The sequence below is a fragment of the Salvelinus alpinus genome, chromosome 27 (genome assembly GCF_045679555.1).
Source record: "Salvelinus alpinus chromosome 27, SLU_Salpinus.1, whole genome shotgun sequence".
Lineage (NCBI taxonomy): Eukaryota > Metazoa > Chordata > Actinopteri > Salmoniformes > Salmonidae > Salvelinus > Salvelinus alpinus.
In genome coordinates this window covers 19,229,597-19,252,373 of record NC_092112.1, presented here as the reverse complement: position 1 = coordinate 19,252,373, position 22,777 = coordinate 19,229,597, and the positions used below count along the sequence as shown (strand labels likewise).

Sequence of the window (22,777 nt, the reverse complement as noted above, 5' to 3'; positions counted from 1 at the left end):
TCCACCTGGCCGTGCTGCTGCTCCAGTTTCAACTGTTCTGCCTGTGGCTATGGAACCCTGACCTGTTCACCGGACGTGCTACCTGTCCCAGACCTGCTGTTTTCAACTCTCTAGAGACAGCAGTAGCGGTAGAGATACTCTCAATAATCGGCTATGAAAAGCCAACTGACATTTACTCCTGAGGTGCTGACTTGTTGCACCCTCGACAACTACTGTGATTATTATTATTTGACCATGCTGGTCATTTATGAACATTTGAACATCTTGGCCATGTTCTGTTATAATCTCCACCCGGCACAGCCAGAAGAGAACTGGCCACCCCTCATAGCCTGGTTCCTCTCTAGGTTTCGGCCTTTCTAGGGAGTTTTTCCTAGCCACCGTGCTTCTACACCTGCGTTGCTTGCTGTTTGGGGTTTTAGGCTGGGTTTCTGTACAGCACTTTGATATCAGCTGATGTAAGAAGGGCTATATAAATACATTTGATTTTGATGACAGCTTTGCACAATCTTGGCATTCTTTCAACCAGAATTGGTGTTGGTGAATTGGTGATTTAATTAGAATTCAAGGCACACTTACACAGCATAGTTACCACAGCATTCTGCACCGATACGCCATCCCATCTGGTTTGCGCTTAGTAGGACTATCATTTGTTTTTCAACAGGACAATGACCCAACACACATCCAGGCTGTGTAAGAAGGCGAGTGATGGAGTGCTGCATCAGAGGTCCTGGCCTCCACAATCACCCAACCTCAACCCAATTGAGATGGTTTGGGATGAGTTGGACCGCAGAGTGAAGAACAAGCAGCCAACAAGTGCTCAGCATATGTGGGAACTCCTTCAAGACTGTTGGAAAAGCATTCCTCATGAAGCTGGTTGAGAGAATGCAAGAGTGTGCTAAACCTTAATCAAGGCAAAAGGTAGCTACTTTGATGAATCTAAAATATATTTTGATTTGTTTAACACTTTTTTTGGTTACTACATGATTCCATATGTTATTTCATAGTTTAAATGTCTTCATTATTCTACAACGTAGAAAATATTTTTCTACTATGTAGAAAATAGTCAAAATATAGAAAACCCTTGAATGACTAGGTGTGTCCAAACTTTTGGTACTGTATCTTTTTGCCAACATGCGGTCCATGTTGGTGAACTTCCTCTTGTTCCAGCCCATTGCCAGTAGTGTGATAATGTCTGTCCTGTACTGTTGGAAAAACATCTTCAGTCAGCTATTCTAATAAATTACTACTGTGTGCTAACCAATCAACATAAAGATTGCAATTACAGTTGTGTAAGATTAAAAAAAACATGCAAATATGGCCAGTATTTGCATGTAACATCGCAGCAGAAAAAGACTACCGTGCCAGCAAAAGACAGCTCCTTCTGCAAGTACATTGCTTAGGCATATATCTCACCTCTGTACGTTGAGGGCCTTGAGGAGCACACCGTGTTGGCAAACTGCTGTCTCAAGCCCCTCATCTACTTTGGAAGATGATTTTCCTGATGTCTCTTTGGCCGCTGTCCACTCTGACGTGACACACACTCCTTTGCCTGGCATCTACAACATTAAAATTACAGTGAAGTGTAGAGATTAACTTAAAAGAAACACGTTCTAAACTGGGTGACATTGTGTTATAGAAACTGTGAGAATAATTACATGATTGGTCTTTGTATGGACATGTTTGATGAAGGATGACACATCATTGTCTTTCGCCAGGAAGACACCATCATAGAAGCCCTCCTCAACACTACATAGAGAGTCAGACTGCAAGATTACATCACAAAATTATACATCAAACCAAACCGCCAAGGTGTGGCAAGTAGCCTAGAGAGGTGGGTTGCTGGTTCAAATCCCAGACATCTGACCGTGTGTGTCTCAGAGGGATTTGGATAAAGCAAAAAGACAAATCACTGTCCCATAATTTTTCTTATTTGAAAATGACCTAGTTGAAAATTTAATGTTCTTCTAAAAAGAATACCAACTGCAATATAACATCACAAACATATACTTCATAACAAAAAGACCAGCATGCACTTTAAGAAGGTATAATTATACTCTGAACAAAACATCAAACACATAAGGTAGTATAAAACAAGAAGCTTTCCAGAAGCGGTATTGCTTCCGATTCCCATCTACTGATATAGTATGCATCTCCTGTGAGCAGGCAGGACAATGGAGATCGCTTCCGCAAAGCTTGTCTATTTCAAACCGCCAGTAAGTGCTTTCTGGAATGTGTAGCCACATATCTTTCCACTCTATTAACATGCAAAACATACAGAGGTATAAGTAAGGGGCAATTTTTATATTTGGGACAAATATTAACCACTAATTAATTAAAATTATAATTTGATTAGTATATACACACTTACCCTGCCAAAGTGCTTTGTTGTTCCATCAAACATTCCCACAAAGGCTTGACGGGAGCATCCTGGGGCCACTGACTTGAATAGGTACACTTTGTAGATCGTCTGGTGAGTCACAGTGGCTGGCCAGTAGACACTCTTTACAAGTTCATCCAGCCCTACTCTCCAATGTCTCAGACATCTGGAGCAGTTCAGATCAGGAAGGGACAGGTTGTAGCACCCTGAGTCAGGAGTAATTATTGAGAAGTAATTCATTACATTCTTTAAAAACATGTGAATAGAAGTAAAGTCTTTAAAAATCACATACTTACCATTTTTTCAATCAGGATGACCTCCTTGTCACTTGTCACTGCAGCATGACTAAAAAGTTGGTATTGCAGGAGGTGCTATCAGATTTAATTTGAAACACCAAAACAATAAACACACCTTGCTCCTGGAAGGTAAGGGACCCGTCATCATCCTGATGAATTACGGTGGTTGGGGATAAGGGGTGATAAAACCCTTCAAACAGAGTCTCCCTGTTGTGCAAAACCTTGGTGCTATGAGTGGCTATGTCACATGCGGCACAGAGAAGATGCCTCGGCAGTCAATCTCTGCACTGCACAACAGCATCCTCACTGTTGCAATACTGACACCGGCCCAACACAGTAGCTTCAGCAGAGAGCATGCTGTCCACCATTGCCTCTCTCTTTCCCCCCACTTTTGTGCACACAAGGCCTGCCTCTCTGCCCAAGTCACCTTTGGGGTTACGTGACAATATGGCCAAGTGAAACTCCTCATCAGCTCCTGTAGGTCCTGCATCAAAGAGTCTAGTGGAGATTTTTTTTTAAGATTTAAAAAAATACATGACAGAACTCATGAAAAGAATAGCTTGGCTGTATTAAAAAAAAATGTTATGGTTGGCATGGTATTTGTTTGGCATTCTAGCATACTGTACCTGTATCTTGTGATGATAGGTGCAGGAGCATGGATACTGCAGGAGGATGGGTAAAGGTACAGGAAACTATTAAATAAAAATTGTGTTATATTTCTTCATCAACGCAACTTAAGTATAACTGTGTTTATTTGGTGAAGAGATGAGAATCCACTCTGATAGATATACAGTACCAGTCAAAAGTTTGGACACACCTACTCATTTTCCATTATTTTTACTATTTTCTACCTTGTAGAATAATAGTGAAGACATCAAAGCTATGAAATAACACATATTTAGTAACCAGAAAAGTGTTAAACAGATTATTCAAAGTTTCCACCCTTTGCCTTTGTAACGGTTTTCTTCCTGGGATGAAGGAGAGGACCAAAACGCAGCGCGGCTAGTGTTCAACATGATTTAATAAAGAATATATGAGAACACTACAAACAACAAAACAAGAAATGTGAAAACCAAAAACAGTCCTATCTGGTGCAGAACACAAAGACAGAAGACAACCACCCACAATCCCCAACACAAAACAAGCCACCTATATATGATTCTCAATCAGGGACAACGATTGACAGCTGCCTCTGATTGAGAACCATATTAGGCTGAACACAGAAACAGACAAACTAGACACACAACATAGAATGCCCACCCAGCTCACGTTCTGACTAACACTAAAACAAGCAAAACACATAAGCACTATGGTCAGGACGTGACAGCCTTGATGACAGCTTTGCACACTCTTGGCATTCTCTCAACCAGCTTCACCTGGAATGATTTGCCAACAGTCTTGAAGGAGTTCCCACATATGCTGAGCACTTGTTGGCTGCTTTTCCTTCACTCTGCGGTCCAACCATCTGAAACGGGTAGAGGTCGGGTGATTGTGGAGGCCAGGTCATCTGATGCAGCACTCCATCACTCTCCTTCTTGGTCAAATAGCCCTTACACAGCCTGGAGGTGTGTTGGGATCATTGGCCTGTTAAAAAACAAATGATAGTCCCACTAAGCGCAAACCAGATGGGATGGCGTATCGCTGCAGAATGCTGTAGTAGCCATGCTGGTTAAGTGTGCCTTGACTTCTAAATAAATCACAGTGTCAACAGCAAAGCTTCCCCACACCATCACACCTACTCCTCCATGCTTCACGGTAGAGGTCGACCGACTATGATTTTTCAACGCTGCTACCGATACCGATTATTGGAGGACCAAAAAAGCCGATACCGATTAATCGGACAATTTATTTTATTTTATTTGTAATAATGACAATTACAACAATACTGAATGAACACGTATTTTAACTTAAAATCAATTTAGCCTCAAATAAATAATGAAACATGTTCAATTTGGTTTAAATAATGCAAAAACAAAGTTTTGGAGAAGAAAGTAAAAGTGCAATATGTGCCATTTAAGAAAGCTAACATTTAAGTTCCTTGCTCAGAACAGGAGAACATATGAAAGCTGGTGATCCCTTTTAACATGAGTCTTCAATATTCCCAAACTGTTGCATATACCCTTAATATTGCCTGCTAACCTGGATTTCTTTTAGCTAAATATGCAGGTTTAAAAATATATACTTCTGTGTATTGATTTTAAGAAAGGCATTGATGTTTATGGTTAGGTACACGTTGGAGCAACAACAGTCCTTTTTCGCGAATGCGCACCGCATCGATTATATGCAACGCAGGACATGCTAGATAAACTAGTAATATCATCAACCATGTGTAGTTATAACTAGTGATTACGATTGATTGATTGTTTTTTTATAAGATAAGTTTAATGCTAGCTAGCAACTTACCGTGGCTTCTTACTGCATTCGCGTAACAGGCAGGTGGTTAGAGCGTTGGACTAGTTAACCGTGAGGTTGCAAGATTGAATCCCTGAGCTGACAAGGTAAAAATCTGTCGTTCTGCCCCTGAACAAGGCAGTTAACCCACCGTTCCTAGGCCGTCATTGAAAATAAGAATGTGTTCTTAACTGACTTGCGTAGTTAAATAAAAGTGTGAAAAAAATATTTTTAAAAATAATAAAAAATACAAAAATCGGCAAAATCGGCGTCCAAAAATACAGATTTCCGATTGTTATGAAAACTTGAAATCGGCCCTAATTAATCGGCCATTCTGATTAATCGGTCGACCTCTACTTCACAGTGGGAACCACACATGCGGAGATCATCAGTTCACCTACTCTGCGTCTCACAAAGACAAGGCAGTTGAAACCAAAAATCTCAAATTTGGACTCGTCAGACCAAAGGACAGATTTCCACCGGTCTTATGTCCATTGCTTGTGTTTCTTGGCTCAAGCAAGTCTCTTTGTATTATTAGTGTCCTTTAGTGGTTAGTGGTTTCATTGCAGCAATTTGACCATGAAGGCCTGATTCACACAGTCTCCTCTGAACAGTTGATGTTGAGATGTGTCTGTTACTTGAATTCTGTGAAGCATTTATTTGGGCTGCAATTTCTGAGGATGGTAACTCTAATGAACTTATCCTCTTCAGCAGAGGTAACTCTGGGTCTTCCTTTCCTGTGGCGGTCCTCATGAGAGCCAGTTTCATCAGATAGTTTTTGCGACTGCACTTGAAGAAACTTTCAAAGTTCTTGAACTTTTCCTGATTGACTGACCTTCATGACTTAAAGTAATGATGGACTGTCGTTTCTCTTTGTTTATTTGAGATGTTCTTGCCATAATACGGACTTGGTCTTTTACCAAATAGGACTACCTTCTGTATACCACCCCTACCTCAACACAACTGATTGGCTCAAACGCATTAAGAAGGAAATAAATTCCAAAAATTAACTTTTAACAAGGCACACCTGTTAATTGAAATGCATTACAGGTGATTACCTCATGAAGCTGGTTGAGAAAATGCCAAGAGTGTGCAAAGCTGTCATCAAGGCAGCTGCTAGAAAAACTTGTATTATGGCTTTACACCCCCTGCTATAATGTGGATAAAGAGTTACTTGTCTAACAGAACACAGAGGGTGTTCTTCAATGGAAGCCTCTCAAATATAATCCAGTTAGAATCAGGAATTCCCCAGAGTAGCTGTTTAGGCCACTTGCTTTTAATTTTTTTTACTAACGACATGCCACTGACTTTGAGTAAAGCCAGAGTGTTTGTAACGTCCGGGGTGTAGTGGAGGAAGAAGTCAGGTGCAGTAAGCAGCGAGTTCAGGGTAGCGATACTTTTATTACACCACACCGGTGAAAATGACGCCAACTCAAACAAATGCCCCAAACAGAGGGAACTAAACAGTTCAGCCAAAAACACCATACACAAACAACCGTGACTTACAGTCGAGTACAAACGTATACTGAAAATAATCCCGCACAACCAGCAGGCGGGCCGGCTGGTAAATAAAGGCCAACCAATTAACCTAACTAAACACAGGTGCAACTAATAAACAGACAAGGGGGGGGGAAAGGATCAGTGGCAGCTAATAGGCCGGTGACGATGACCGCCGAGCGCCACCCGAACAGGAAGGGGAGCCACCTTCGGTGGGAGTCGTGACAGTGTCTATGTATGCGGATGACTCAACACTATACACGTCAGCTACTACAGCGACTGATATGACTGCAACACTCAACAAAGAGCTGCAGTTAGTTTCAGAGTGGGTGGCAAGGAATAAGTTAGCCCTAAATATTTCTAAAACTAAAAGCATTGTATTTGGAACAAAACACTCAATACACCCTAAACCTCAACTAAATCTTTATTAATAATGTGGAAATTGAGCAAGTTGAGATGACTAAACTGCTTGGAGTAACCCTAGATTGTAAACTGTCATGGTCAAAACATATTGATGCAGTAGTAGCTAAGATGGGGAGAAGTTTGTCTATAATAAAGCGATGCTCTGCCTTCTTAACAACACTGTCAACAAGGCAGGTCCTACAGGCCCTAGTTTAGTCGCACCTTGACTACTGTTCAGTTGTGTAGTCAGGTGCCACAAAAAAGGACTTAGGAAAATTGCAATTGGCTTAGAACCGGGCAGCACGGCTGGCCCTTGGTGGAGGAGAGATTGACTTCATCACTACTTTTATTTATGAGAGGTGTTGACATGTTGAATGCAACGAGCTGTCTGTCTAAACTACTGGCACACAACTCGGCCACCCATGTATACCCCACAAGACATGCCACGAGGTCTCTTCACAGTCCCCAAATCCAGAATAGACTATGGGAGGGACACAGTACTACATAAAGCCATGACTACATGGAACTCTATTCCACATCAAGTGACTGACGCAAGCAGTAAAATTTGATTTAAAATAACAGATTAAAAAAACACCTTATGGAACAACGGGGACTGTGAAGCAATACAAACATAGGCCCAGACACATGCATAAACACACACAATAACATACGCACTATACATACACATGGATTTAGTACTGTAGATATGTGGTGGAGTAGGGGCCTGAGGGCACACAGTGTGTTGTGAAATCTGTGAATGTATTGTAATGTTTTTAAAATTGTATTAACTGCCTTGGCAGCAGCTAATGGGGATCCATGATAAATACAAATACTTTGAAGAATCTCAAATATATTTTGATATGTTTAACACTTTTTTGGTTACTACATGATTCCATATGTGTTATTTCATAGTGTTGATATCTTCACTATTATTCTACAATGTAGAAAATAGTAAAAGTAAAGAAAAACCATTGAATGAGTAGGTGTCCAAACTTTTGACTGGTACTGTATGTCATAATTTTATGTTATACTGTGTCAGTGGTGGTGGTTCCCAAACTTTTTATAGTCCCGTACCCCTTCAAACATTCAACCTCCAGCTACGTACCGCATCTAGCACCAGGGTTAGCGCATTCTCAAATGTTGTTTTTTTGCCATCATTGTAAGCCTGCCACACACACACTATACGATACATTTATTAAACATAAGAATGATCGTGAGTTTGTCTCAGCCCGGCTGTAGTTCTTATAGGACCAGGGCACAAATAATAATATAATAATAATGAACAATTTTGCTCTTTATTTAGCCATCTTATATATAAAACCTTATTTGTTCATGGAAAATTGTGAATAACTCACCACAGGTTAATGAGAAGTATGTGCTTGAAAGGATGCACATAACTCTGAAATGTTTGGTTGTATTGGAGAGAGTCTCAGTTTTAAATCATTTTCCATACACATTCTGTGCCTGTATTTAGTTTTCATGCGAGTGAGGGCTGAGAATCCACTCTCACATAGGTACGTGGTTGCAAAGGGCATCAGTGTCTTACCAGCATGATTTGCCAAGGCAAGAAACTGTGAGCGCAGCCCTATCCAGAAATCTGGCAGTGATTCAATTCAATTTTCCCAGAACCGCTTGTTGCAATTTCGATGAGGCTCTCTTGTTCAGATATATATATATATATATATATACAGTGGGGCAAAAAAGTATTTAGTCAGCCACCAATTGTGCAAGTTCTCCCACTTAAAAAGATGAGAGAGGCCTGTAATTTTCATCATAGGTACACTTCAACTATGACAGACAAAATGAGGGAAAAAAATCCAGAAAATCACATTGTAGGACTTTTAATGAATTTATTTGCAAATTATGGTGGAAAATAAGTATTTGGTCACCTACAAACAAGCAAGATTTCTGGCTCTCACAGACCTGTAACTTCTTCTTCAAGAGGCTCCTCTGTCCTCCACTCGTTACCTGTATTAATGGCACCTGTTTGAACTTGTTATCAGTATAAAAGACACCGTTGTCATATGCACCAGTTTCACACATCTGGCCTTCAGTGCGCCTCCCCAGTCCGGTACGTCCTGTGTCTCCTCCACGCACTCGCCCTGAGGTATGTGTCACCGTTCCGGTACAATGTGTGCCGGTTCTACACACCGTGTATCCAGTGCGCCTCCACAGCCCAGTGCGTCCTGTGCCAGCTCCCCGCACTTGCCATGCGAAGGTGGTCCTTTGTCCAGGACGCATTGTGCCAGCTCTACGCTCCAGACCTCCAGTGCGCCTCCACGGCCCATTATATCCTGTGCCAGCTCCATGCACCCGGCCTCCAGTGCGTGTCTCCAGCCTGGTACGTCCTGTGCCTGCTCCAATCACGAAGTCTCCAGTGATAATCCATGGCCCGAAGCCTCCAGTGATGATCCATGGCCCGGAGCCTCCAGTGATGATCCATGGCCCGGAGCCTCCAGTGATGATCCATGGCCCGAAGCCTCCAGTGATGATCCATGGCCCGGAGCCTCCAGTGATGATCCATGGCCCGAAGCCTCCAGTGATGATCCATGGCCCGGAGCCTCCAGTGATGATCCATGGCCCGGAGCCTCCAGTGATGATCCATGGCCCGAAGCCTCCAGTGATGATCCATGGCCCGGAGCCTCCAGTGATGATCCATGGCCCGAAGCCTCCAGTGATGATCCATGGCCCAGAGCCTCCAGAGACGATCCAAGGTCCAGAGTCTCCAGCGACGGTCTGCAGTCCAGAGTCTCCAGCGACGGTCTGCAGTCCAGAGCCTCCAGCGACGGTCGGCAGACCGGTGTCATTTAAATAAAAGTAAAATGTACGCCTACAACGCTGCACCTCGGTCCAATCCATCTCTAAACGAACGTGACATTGAGACTGGTGTTTTGCGGGTACTATTTAATGAAGCTGCAGGTTGAGGACTTGTGACGCGTCTGTTTCTCAAACAAGACACTCTAATGTACTTGTCCTCTTTCTCAGTTGTTCATGCCTGCAAGACAGAAGCTTAGTTTACAGTCAATCGGTCTAAGGATTTGAAAGTTTTATAGCACCACTTTGTATTTAATCCCACATCGAAATGAAATCCCACATTGAAATGAAATTGAAATGAAGCCAGCTAAAATTGGTCAGTATTTTGCAACTGCATTTAGTACTAGTTAGAAATGTCCTAACAAGGTAGTCATGCTGCCTGACCAGGTGAACGATGCTAGTCTTGATGAGGCTCTTATTCTCTTGGGGTTGTTGTGTGTAGTGTGATTTCCTTTGGGTCAAGCAACCTGGCGTCAAGCCTACCTCAGGTCAATATCCCCTCCTACCATTTGCTACTCTGATGAGCAGAAGTAGGATAGTGTATGAGGGTCAAAAGTATGTCCTGTTATTAAGGCGTGAGGGATTTGTGACAGAGAAGCACAGGTTATGTTTTCTGAACCGAGGGAGTAGTGTAACGATTTCTTAATAGCCTTGATAAGTCTATTAAGAAATCCCCCAAGGGAGATCTCACTCTTCAAAATCAAATTTTGCGCCGAATACAACAGGTGTAGACCTTAATGTAAAATGCTTACTTACAAGCCCTTAACCAACAATGCAGTTTTAATAAAAATACCTAAAAAAAGTAAGAAATAAAAGTAACAAATACTTAAAGAGCAGCAGTAAAATAACAATAGCGAGACTATATACAGGGGGCACCGGTTAGTTGAGGTAATATGTACATGTAGGTAGAGTTATTTAAGTGACTATACATAGATAATAACAGAGAGTAACAGCAGCGTAAAAGGGTGGGGGGCAATGCAAAAATTCTGGGTAGCCATTTGATTAGATCAGGCATGCCCAACCCTCTTCTTGGACATCTACCGTCCTGTGGGTTTTCACAGTCTGGCTTCATGAGGAACAGACATATTTCTAACAATGTCAGATTAGACATACTTGACTACTCAGACCTAATAACTGAGGATAGCTTCATATTATTTTTTGATTTTTTATAAAGCATTTGACACAGTAGAGCATCAGTTTCTCTTCCACTCCCTTGAGACTTGGCTTTGGGCATTTTTTCTGTAAGGCTATTAAGACTCTCTATGCAAATGGTAACAGCTCTATCAAATTGAAATATGGCACCTCACCTAGATTTGAGTTAAAGAGAGGAATTAGACAAGGTTGTCCTATCTCCCCGTATCTGTTTTTATTAATCACCCAACTTCTTGCAAATTCTTTAAAAAATAGTCCTGTACAAGGTATTTCCATAGCTGGTAAAGAAATTATTATAAGCCAGCTGGCTGATGATACTACACTTTTTCTGAAAGACGCTAACCAAATTCCCATATCAATCAATGTGATACAATCCTTTTCCAAAGCGTCTGGTCTATACCTTAACATTAATAAATGTGAACTCATAGCTGTCAAAGATTGTGTGACACCTTCATATTATGGTATTCCAGTAAAAGAAGAACTTACATATTTAGGCATAACCATTACAAAGGATCAGAAGTCTAGAGGCTTACTAAATTGTAACACTCTTATTAAAAATACCCAGAAGAAGCTAAATCAATGGCTACGGAGGGACTTATCTTTAAAAGGTAGAGTCCTAATAACCAAGGCTGAAGGTATCTCTAGACTAACATATGGCGCTCTATCTTTATATCTTGACAGTAAAATAAGCAAGGAGATAGACCAGATGCTTTTCAACTTTCTTTGGAGAAACCGTACCCATTACATTAGGAAAACTGTTGTAATGAACACTTATGAGAATGTTGGACTGAATTTTCTGGACTTTACTACTTTAAATAATACTTTTAAGATCAATTGGATAAAACAATTCCTAAGAAGACCCACTTCTATCTGGAATTTTATTCCTCATCATGTCTTCTCTTCTTTTGGTGGCCTTAACTTCATGTTGTTGTGCAATTATAATATTGACAAAATTCCAGTGAAACTTTCTGCTTTTCATCGGCAGGTTTTCTTGTCATGGTCCTTAATTTATAAACACAATTTTTCTCCACACAGATATTATAAATGGAATAATCTGGATATATTGTATAAAAATACTTCTTTGTTTTAAGAATATTGGTTCCGAAATAATATCCTATTGGTATCCTATCAGCACTTCGAGATATTAGCTGATGTACGAAGGGCTATATAAAATAAACTTGATTTGATTTTGGTGAGCCAACTGGTAAATGCAGAGGGTCTTTTACTCAGTTATAAGGAATTCTTATCACTTTACAAGGTCCCTGTAACACCTAAAGATTTTGCAATTGTTTTAGACGCCATTCCCTCAGGTGTTGCTCTGTTATTCAGGAACGTGTCAAGACCTGACCCTCAGAGCCTACCTTCTATTGACCCTGTTGACTCATCAGAAGGAAAGATTTGTTTCTCTTTTGGTCCATTCAACAACAGAGCGATACGAACCTTGTTTCAGCAGGATGTTGTATCTATACCTTATGTCATGCCTTATTGGAATGGATTTATTGATAATATCTGTTGGAAAAAAGTTTGGATGTTGCCACACACATACCTACTTGTTAACAAAATGAAGGAAGTTTCCTTTAAAATTATTCATAAATATTATCCTGCCAACCACTATATGAAGAAGTTTAAGGAAAACATCAACTCAAATTGCTCCTTTTGTAATGACCACCCAGAAACAGTGTTGGATCTTTTTTGGCATTGTATACATCTAAGAAAACTGTGGCAAGACATCAGTAGATTTATAATTGAACACATTTATGAAGATTCTACACTATTGTGGAGAGATGTACTGCTTGGATTCTTTACATACGATAAAAATAAGTTTAAACATTTTTATGTAATTAATTCCATTATTCTTTTGGCCAAATTTCATATACACAAATGTAAATTTACTAACAAAAAAACACATTTTCTTACCCTACAAAAAGAAATTGAACTGTATTTTAAGACAGTTAAATATTCTACTAACAAAAAACCTGTTAGAATTGTAAGTGTATGTATGTCCCTTAAGGTCCTTGTGTAATTGTAATGTGATATTGTACCCCCTAGCTCGATTGTCCGTTATATATAATCTATATATACTTGTGTTCCCTTATGTACTTTCTGTATTGATTTGTTGTTAATAAAAAATACATTAAAAAATATAAGAAAAAGAACGAACACAAAGGTCAGTTCCGGTAGAATTTATAAAACGTTAGTTCCGGTGCTACGGAATCATGGGCGATTGAATTTCACAGTCCATCACTCACTGCCAGACACTTTTAAATCATGAAATAAATACCTTTAAAACATCGCTAAAAAGTATTTCCATGTGCTTACACGATTGATATTATTGATTGTCTTTTTACATAATTAATAACGGCGAGCAGCTAGCTAAAAAGGTCCAATATTCACTGGGGTTACAACCGGCGGGAACCAAAAAGCTAACGTTAGCATACAAGCGACTGTTGGCCAGGGCGAATAAATATCACTTCCTGTCTACAAGATTAACGAATATACATAACTGATTGAAATAAATTGTTTAGAATTATGCGGGCCGAAATACAGAGAATACTAGATTATTTGTAATTTCTTGTCCAATAACTCACCTCGTTCTCACTGTAAAATTGCTAGCTTCAACCAAATAAGCATTTATGTTTATTTGTACTTATAGCACAAACTCAGGGCGCATCGAGTTTAGAGATTCAGAAGGGGCGTGGCATCAGAGGTATCTGGTGTTATTGATTTCGATGCGCCATAAATTTCTGCTATTAGTGCATACAAACATTGTGCTGATTTTTACAAATAGTACACACTTAATGAGAGACAGGGTTGCAACCCACCTATAAGTGTGATCGGGGATTTATATTGAAGAAGCAGTTTCTGCCTGTCTTTGACTGTAATGCATCATTGACACGGCATATACCTCCGCTACACTACTTTGATACGCATCCGTGGATTAAGAAGTGAGTATTAACAATGCCCACTGAACAAAAGTGGGTACAGTATACGGCATATACTGTACCTGCGTATAGCCTCCACCACACCACTGCTTCCTTGACATTCTTTGTCTGTCACCTTCAGCAATGAGTTGTCTTTTAATTATAGAAAAGGCATAGCTCCCTGTATTCATGTATGTTAGAATTTGGTTACCATAGTATTTGTCTGTGTTTGAACAGTTTGTGGCTCATTTGTGGTAATCCGAGTAGTCTGCTCTACGGCGCGACCAATGGGCGCGACATCTGTGCGGCGAGGACTGCGTTTGACACGCACGTGACGTCACTTTGTAGGCGGGTTTTTCATGGAAAGTGCTGGAAAAAACGAAGTACACCCAAAAGAGCTGACTGATATTCTTCCGTGAGAGTAACAAGACCCATCATTTCCACATTTGTATACATTTTAATTTGTGGCAATTTCTTACTACACTGTCCGATTGATACAAAATGTGACATTATGGTTTTAAATCTTATATGTTTCCCCATTCACGGTGTCCACAACTAAATGTTAAATATTTGCTTTGAATAAAGCTGTAGTCTGTCATCGTGCCATGTAATCAAAACTCAAAAACCGGCAGTTCAAACAACTATATATGTTTTCCCTATCAAGTCAATAGCCTTTTCCAAAGAAATGTCTGATCATTTACAAAATATTCCACACGCTTGAGAATGCAGAGGCAATTCAAGTCTCAAGTTTTAATGTCACATGCACAAGTACAGTTAAATGCCTTTCTTGCAAACTCAAAACCCAACAATGCAATAATCAATAGCAATGTAATACTAGAGAAAAGAACACGAGAAATAACAAATTTGAAGAACACAATAAGTAGGCGTATTATAGACAGGGTCAATTCCAATACCATATGTACAATGTGCAGGGATACTGGAGTGATAGAGGTAGATATGTATAGGGGTAAAGTTACTAGGAATCAGGATATAAGATAAACATAGCAGCAGCTTGTATGTAAGTGGGTGTGCGTGGAGTCAGTATAAATGTATGTGCGTGTTTGGTGTGAGTGAGCAGATGGAGTGAGTGTGCAGGGCCCTGTGAGTGCATAAAGACACAAATATAAATAAAAATGTCACTGAGGATACAAGGTTAACTCATAGTCTATTTCATGATGGAAATGGATGAAGATCATCATTATGAAAGAAAGGGAAAAAATAACTATCACTTCGATGAAGTTATTCATATTTATTTTAACGTGACAAGCATTTACATGCAATTTAACTTAAGTGTTTGGTGCCTTCATAATTGTTGGAGATGCTGCACCCAAAGATGCCGCAACAACACAGCTGCGGATGGATACGTCCGCACAATCAAACACACAAGAGGGTATAAAGATATCGGTCTTTTAAAAGGAAATCCCTTTCTATTTTCCTGCGTCAGAGAGCAGAGGGGACTTGAGATATTGGCAGCATTTTATTCAAGAGAAGTCAACGGAACAAATAAAGGTATATATGAACGTCTTAACTCTTAAACGCAGCCATGTATTCATAGTTTGCTTTATCAAATCACTGTTCAACTGAAGTATTATTTTGACTATCGTAACGCGTTCACATCTCTGGCTTGGTCCCGCATCCATCAGTCGAGAATGTTCGATTCAGTAACTAACGTTACCGTAGCTAGTTTACAAACGTCTGCTACATTTTACGTAGTTATATAATTAAATTCGTATTCCTTACTTATATACTAAATTATCTAACCGATAACCACATTTTGCGGCAATTTTGAGTCCCCACTCACGTCTTACCACGCCTGGTTCTGTCTGATTCGTCCGATGTGTGTGCTAACTGAAGTTAGCTAGATTGGCTAACTTTTGGAAAAGCACATTTCGAGGTTAACGTGACTTAACGTTATCAAGTTTACATTAGATAGTTAAGTCGGCGTTGAACTTGTCGATAACAGTAGCTAGTTCGATAGCCAATCCTGTCAACGTTTTGCTCAGCAGCCATTTGCTAGCTTTCGTTTTCCGTCTGGCCAATGCAGCTAGCTGGCACTGGGTAACGTTAGCTAGCTACACCTGCATGGTTTCTGATACTTTGCAAATTGTTGTAGTGTCAATTTAGTGGCCATTTGAACTGCCCTGAAGTTGGAATTGGTTGTGCCATGCACCTTCTGAATATAGTTAAACATTGTATGCAATGGTTGACCTTGTCCTTTATGACTCCAGTAACGTTAATAGTACGTTGCGGACACAGGCAACATGACTTCGCGAGACGGTACGCTAGTTAACATTAGCTACTTCCTCGTGCATTTCTAGCACTGCGGAATTGTCGTCACCTTCCTTGATATTAGCGATTCGATATCCACGTGCGGACAAGTTCAAATTCGGTCAACGTTCTGGAAGTCATTTTGGAGTAGAATTCTTTATGGATTTCCTGAAATCCTTCCACCGACTATATAAAACACGTGCTGGCAACGTCTATTGTCTCCTGTATGTCGCCATGTTGGCTGCTAGTTCCTCAACCTCCGGTAGTTGGTTTATCACGATGAATTTACATCTTTAAAAAATGTAACCTTTATTTAACAAGGCAAGTCAGTTAAGAGCAAATTCTTATTCACAATGACGGCCTACGCCGTCCAGCTGTGGACGAGGCTGGGCCAAATGTGCGCCGCCGTATGGGACTCCCAATCACGGCTGGTTGTGATGCAACCTGGATTCGAACCAGGGTGTCTGTCGTGGCGCTGAGAAGCAGTGCCTTTGACTGCTGCTCCACTCGGGAGCCCCATGAAATGGGACTGATTGTAGAGAACACTTGTTAATTCTCAAATTGGCTTTTCTTGTATTGATGCATCTTTTTTTTAGTCAATAATGCAGATTGGCATGGCCATTTAACCCGTTAGATTTGAGGACTCTACTATGGAGGTGTTAAATGACTCATTTGCACTGAAGGCAATGAACTCCCCATGTTACTAACGCCACTAGAATATGCATGACTTAATTTAAATCTGTACTTCCTATATTTGGACGTTTTCCAGATTTCATAACATTGCTGCTTTTGCCCCCAGATGCCTGAAGAAATGCGCCAAGAGGAGGAGGCTGAGACCTTTGCCTTCCAGGCAGAGATCGCTCAGCTCATGTCCCTAATCATCAACACCTTTTATTCCAACAAGGAAATCTTCCTCAGGGAGTTGATTTCCAATGCATCTGATGTAAGTGAGAGGGTTGGCGTTTGGCCCCATGTTGGATATGTAATAAAACACCCCTCTTTGGACTTAGCTATATTTTTGATGCTGACATTTACTTTGTTCAATATCTTTCAGGCTTTGGACAAAATCAGATACGAAAGTCTGACGGACCCCACCAAGCTGGACAACGGCAAGGAACTGAAGATTGACGTCATCCCCAACGTGGAGGAGCGCACCCTGACCCTAATAGACACTGGAATTGGCATGACCAAAGCTGACCTCATCAACAACCTGGGAACCATCGCGAAGTCTGGCACCAAGGCCTTCATGGAGGCCCTACAGGTATGTCAATTGGATTACAGAAACATTCATAAATATGCATTCAAATACTATGCAGGGAGAGAACATGTGATGAGTTATTTCCCTCTTTGCTAGGCTGGAGCTGACATCTCCATGATTGGGCAGTTTGGTGTGGGTTTCTACTCTGCCTACCTGGTGGCCGAGAGGGTGACTGTCATCACTAAGCACAACGATGATGAGCAGTACATCTGGGAGTCCTCAGCCGGAGGCTCCTTCACAGTCAAGGTCGACACTGGTATGTGTCCCACTCAATGAAAGCTGGGTTCGGGGGCGTTGCGCACGACAGAACAATGGGGGGGGGGTGTACCTCTGCATTGTTTTTAGACAGTATAGTGGATTAAAGGTGTTCTTACACTACATGTATTGTAGTGGTGACAAAATGGGCAAATGGATTTCTATGGTGTAATTCATTTCCAGGGGAGCCCATGTTGCGTGGAACTAAGGTGATTCTGCACATGAAGGAGGACCAGACAGAGTATGTTGAGGAGAAGAGGGTCAAGGAGGTGGTCAAGAAGCACTCTCAGTTCATTGGATATCCCATCACCCTCTTCGTGAGTATATGTATGGAAGTATTTGACAAGTGTGATTAGTGACCATTTTATGTAGGTGTGGTTGAGGATACTGTAGTAAGGGAAAGTTCATTTTTTAAAATATTTTTATTGAAGGATTCATAAATTAAATTGCCCCCTTTTTGATTCTGTGCAGGTTGAGAAGGAGCGTGAAAAGGAGATCAGTGACGATGAGGCCGAGGAGGAAGAGAAGGCAGAGAAAGAGGAGAAAGAGGCAGAGGACAAGCCCAAGATCGAGGACGTGGGCTCTGATGACGAGGAGGACTCCAAAGACAAGGACAAGAAAAAGACCAAGAAGATCAAGGAGAAGTACATTGACCAGGAGGAGCTGAACAAGACCAAGCCCATTTGGACCAGAAACCCTGATGACATCACCATGGAGGAGTACGGAGAGTTCTACAAGAGCCTGACCAACGACTGGGAGGAACACCTGGCTGTCAAGGTACGAACATTGAAATTTAGAAATTGCGCCGCATTCAAAATGGTTTCCTTTGGTTGCCCAGATGATGGCCTGGTCCCAGATCTGTTTGTGCTGTGTAGCCAACTCCTCTGGTCTGTGGGAATAGCTATAAGCACACAGATCTGAGAACAGGATAAGGTGATGTGAGTATATTGTGTTTAGTAACTCTCCTGCGTCTTCCCTTCTGCAGCACTTTTCAGTGGAGGGCCAGCTGGAGTTCCGTGCTCTCCTCTTTATCCCCCGCCGTGCACCCTTCGACCTCTTTGAGAACAAGAAGAAGAAGAACAACATCAAGCTGTATGTCAGGAGGGTCTTCATCATGGACAGCTGTGAGGAGCTCATCCCAGAGTACCTGAGTAAGTAACCCAATCTTCACGGCTTTCGTTCAGCCTTGGAGATACAAAATGGCTGCCATTTTGTCCCCTGGGACATGTTTGATTGGAAAAGTTCTTAAATGCTCAGTGGTTTTTGTAGTGCAAATACCCCTGGCCACAGGCTATTGCAGTGCCACTGAATGCAAAGGCAGCGCTGTCTCGTGAATGGTTTCTTCACATATAGGCTAATGGCAAGGGCTGACAATGCTGCTCTGAAATAGTTGGCTACTTGTCTGTTCTCTTTAGCCTACTTATGATGTATATTAGTTTGTTTTACACACAGAGGTTCTTTCTATATTGAAGTGCTATAAAAGGGAAATTAATGTCTGTCTTCCCCCCCTGCAGACTTTGTGCGTGGTGTGGTAGACTCTGAGGATCTCCCCCTGAACATCTCCCGAGAGATGCTGCAGCAGAGCAAGATCCTCAAGGTGATCCGCAAGAACATCGTCAAGAAGTGTATGGAGCTGTTCGGTGAGCTGGCAGAGGACAGGGAGAACTACAACAAGTTCTATGATGGCTTCTCAAAGAACCTCAAGGTAACTCATTGCATATGTCAGGAGATGGGTACGAACTTGAGAAAAAAATTCTGATTGTCTTTTGAACTGAAATTGTTTTGCTGCTAATAACTCAACTTGTCCTCTCCTGCAATTGCTGTCATTTGGTGTTCTTCAGTGAATCAAAGGTGTAACTCACTGGGTATTAAACAAAGGTTTACCTAGAGTAGATTCCTTTCTAGCAATGTAGTTTGCCCAATTTCTTAATTGCAATATTAGTGAGATCTTGCTCCTCATACCCTGTAGGGCTAGTTGCTGTACTGCGTTCCAAACAGGACCCAGTCTATAGTGTTTTAGAACCATTGATAATATTTAGACTGGCTTCAGGACCCACAGTTTTCTGAACCTCCATAAGCTAAATTAGTGCATAACTTCCACTGGCAGTAGTTTAATGTCTAATGGCCTCATATTGACTACCAGATTACACTAATGGTCATTGTTTCTCTACAGCTGGGCATTCACGAAGACTCCCAGAACCGCAAGAAGCTGTCGGAGCTGCTGCGCTACCACAGTTCTCAGTCCGGAGACGAGCTGACCTCCCTCACGGAGTACCTCACCCGCATGAAGGACAACCAGAAGTCCATCTATTACATCACTGGTGGGTCTAGTAAGCTATTTAGCACCAATAAAGTAGAGCCCCAAACCCAGCGGCAGACAGTGAATCACCCAGAAGTTGACTGACATTACTTTTTTTTTTAGGCGAGAGCAAGGACCAGGTGGCCAACTCTGCCTTTGTGGAGCGCGTGCGCAAGCGAGGATTTGAGGTCCTGTACATGACGGAGCCCATTGACGAGTACTGTGTCCAGCAGCTGAAGGAGTTTGACGGCAAGACCCTGGTCTCCGTGACCAAGGAGGGCCTGGAGCTGCCGGAGGACGAGGAGGAGAAGAAGAAGATGGATGAGGACAAGACAAAGTTTGAGAACCTCTGCAAGCTCATGAAGGAGATCCTGGACAAGAAAGTAGAGAAGGTAGGTGACTGGAACAACCTATGATTTCTGCAATTATTTAATCAATTTCTGGTATTTGCTCTATTTTTAGAGTGCAAACGTTGACGTTTTACCTTTTTATTTCTGGTTGTGAACAGGTGCCCTAGTTCATTAGTTAATATTGATCCTGGTGAGTCCATGTAGTCTGAGGTGGTCCTGTCCCGTTGGGCTGCCGTGGTGTGTTGTGACGCTGATCATTTTGGCATTGACTTGAGTGGGAATGCTGTAGTTTTTATCCACAGTTGTTCGTGTGGCATTACCCTGAGACTCTAGAATGCGTTGTGAATTTGTGAAGCAGCATTCATTAAGTGGTGATTGCGTGTGGCGATAACATTCTAACACTGACCCCATCATTCAGACTTGAGAATTTGCACATTTCTGACTACATTTTGGATGTGCTATTTGGGTGAAATCTAACCAGACTTTCCTGCATGATATTTAACTGGATTTTGACAATTTTTAAAAAAACATCTTTTAAATATGAATTAGCCTTGCCTACACTGATTCTTGCCAAACTAATCTCCCATGCTGTTACCACGTGAACTAACGCTGCTTGGTGTTCCCCAGGTGACTGTGTCAAACAGGCTGGTGTCGTCGCCCTGCTGCATTGTGACCAGCACGTATGGCTGGACGGCCAACATGGAGAGGATCATGAAGGCGCAGGCCCTGAGGGACAACTCCACCATGGGCTACATGATGGCCAAGAAACACCTGGAGATCAACCCAGACCACCCCATTGTGGAGACCCTGAGGCAGAAGGCTGACCTGGACAAGAACGACAAGGCGGTGAAGGACCTGGTAATCCTGCTTTTCGAGACAGCTCTGCTCTCTTCTGGCTTCAGCCTGGATGACCCTCAAACTCACTCCAACCGCATCTACAGGATGATCAAGCTGGGCCTGGGTGAGGATGCACTCAACTGTGGGAGGGGGAGAATTAAGTTCATCTTAGTTGATTATAATTTAAATGTATGCTGGATCTAATGTCCCTTCTTCCCCTCCAGGAATCGATGATGACGAAGTGATCCCTGAGGAGCCCACCTCTGCACCTGCCCCAGATGAGATCCCACCTCTAGAGGGAGATGATGATGCGTCACGCATGGAGGAAGTGGATTAAATGTCACTTAAAATCTACCCCTTATATAGCCTCACGTTTTTCCAATCGAACATGTTTATTTGCCCTTTTTAAATGGGTAACCTGGTCAGTGTCCTTTATGGTATAAAAAGTCTTAATTCTAGAAATGCGGTTCATTTGTTGTACAAGCTGTATGTAATAGTTCATGGTGGGCAACGCATCTGGAAAAAAACAGTACCCTGTTGCACTGAGTTTTAAATATTGGACTGGTAGATGTGTGAACAATGGGAAATGGAACATTCCATTACTGACACGGTGTTGGGTTGGTTCTCATGTGCAACATAACATGCACGCTGCATGGAGAGTTGACTGCAAGGTTCCTTTGCCTGAGTCCAGACCTGTCTGTATTCAGTCTTTGTTTTGCAGAAATTAAAAGATGTAATACCTTAAACGTTCTAATTTGCTGTCTGGACTACTTTGTTCTTCAAAACTGCACCTGCAGGGTTGTGTTGAAATGGAGACCTCTGAAAATGAGGAACAATTAATGTCATATCCCCAGTTCAACCACTAGGTGTCACTTTCTCTTAAGGGCTAGGTTTAACAATGAGGATCTTCTGTGGCAAGGAAGGAACATTTGTTTGAAAAGTTGACACTCGTCCCTAAACTACTGCACATTTCAGAAGGTTACCATTTTTTTTAGGGGAGGACAGGCAAACAGGCTTAATTTTGGCAGGCTCCTGACCTGTAATGGAATCTTATCTTGACTACAGAACAGGCGCTGGATGGCATTAGTGGTGAACGACCCTCTGCAACAATCAGCAGTTTAAGTTCATAGACTGCTAAACATGCAATGCCTGACCATGATATTAAAGTGAACACTAGCCTCAATGGTTTAGACATTTGAGGATAACAAGCATTGGGTCCAGATGGGATACGAGTAAAAAATAAACTTCGGTGTCCCTTCCGCGGGACCGGTAAACTAACGTGATTAGCATGAGGTAAGTAATGAGAATTTCCCGGGACAGATATCTGATAATGCCAGAATGCTTAAATTCTTAAACTAACGGCACGGTCCAATGTACAGTGAAAGAATACCATGCTATTGTAGTGCACAATTCTGAACATAAGTTATATATTTGGGCAGTCTTCATACAGAAGTTCCGTCTAAAACTTTGCACATACACTGCTATCTAGTGGCAAATGTATTTTGCACCTGGGCTGGAATAATACATTACGGCCTTTGTATATCTTTTACCAGATCTATATTCTCCATCCCTTTCAAATTTCCACAGGGCCTGAGCATGTCATTTAAGGTGAAAAAAGGGGCGGATCCTTAAGAGGCGTTTTTCTTGAAGAAACACTGGG

General features: G+C 41.7%; 2 protein-coding genes across 5 annotated transcripts; one reads left to right on the top strand and one right to left on the bottom strand.

The window, feature by feature from the left end:
* Positions 1-3,676: 3,676 nt before the first annotated feature.
* On the bottom strand, positions 3,677-14,166 carry LOC139556118 (PE-PGRS family protein PE_PGRS47-like). 4 transcript variants are annotated; one of them, XR_011671068.1, is made up of 2 exons: positions 13,934-14,166; positions 3,677-4,257 (listed from the first exon to the last, which is right to left on the bottom strand). XR_011671068.1 is itself a non-coding variant. In XM_071369661.1 (2 exons), exon 2 carries the CDS (start codon positions 9,820-9,822, stop codon positions 8,752-8,754), a length of 1,071 nt encoding a protein of 356 aa, XP_071225762.1. In that variant the 5' UTR covers positions 9,823-9,958; positions 13,934-14,156; the 3' UTR covers positions 8,718-8,751. The 4 variants fall into 4 exon arrangements, 3 of the variants coding, with proteins under 3 accessions (XP_071225762.1, XP_071225765.1, XP_071225764.1); XM_071369661.1 differs by lacking the exon at positions 3,677-4,257 and adding an exon at positions 8,718-9,958 and having other exon boundaries at positions 13,934-14,156; XM_071369664.1 differs by lacking the exon at positions 3,677-4,257 and adding an exon at positions 8,718-9,958 and having other exon boundaries at positions 14,062-14,155.
* A 1,053-nt stretch (positions 14,167-15,219) lies between these two features.
* On the top strand, positions 15,220-21,867 carry LOC139556117 (heat shock protein HSP 90-beta-like). Its single transcript, XM_071369660.1, has 12 exons — positions 15,220-15,359; positions 16,918-17,061; positions 17,173-17,379; positions 17,473-17,632; positions 17,815-17,948; positions 18,103-18,408; positions 18,617-18,782; positions 19,146-19,336; positions 19,805-19,952; positions 20,054-20,322; positions 20,908-21,241; positions 21,342-21,867. Exons 2-12 carry the CDS (start codon positions 16,918-16,920, stop codon positions 21,452-21,454), a joined length of 2,172 nt encoding a protein of 723 aa, XP_071225761.1. The 5' UTR covers positions 15,220-15,359; the 3' UTR covers positions 21,455-21,867.
* The last annotated feature ends 910 nt before the right edge of the window (positions 21,868-22,777 follow it).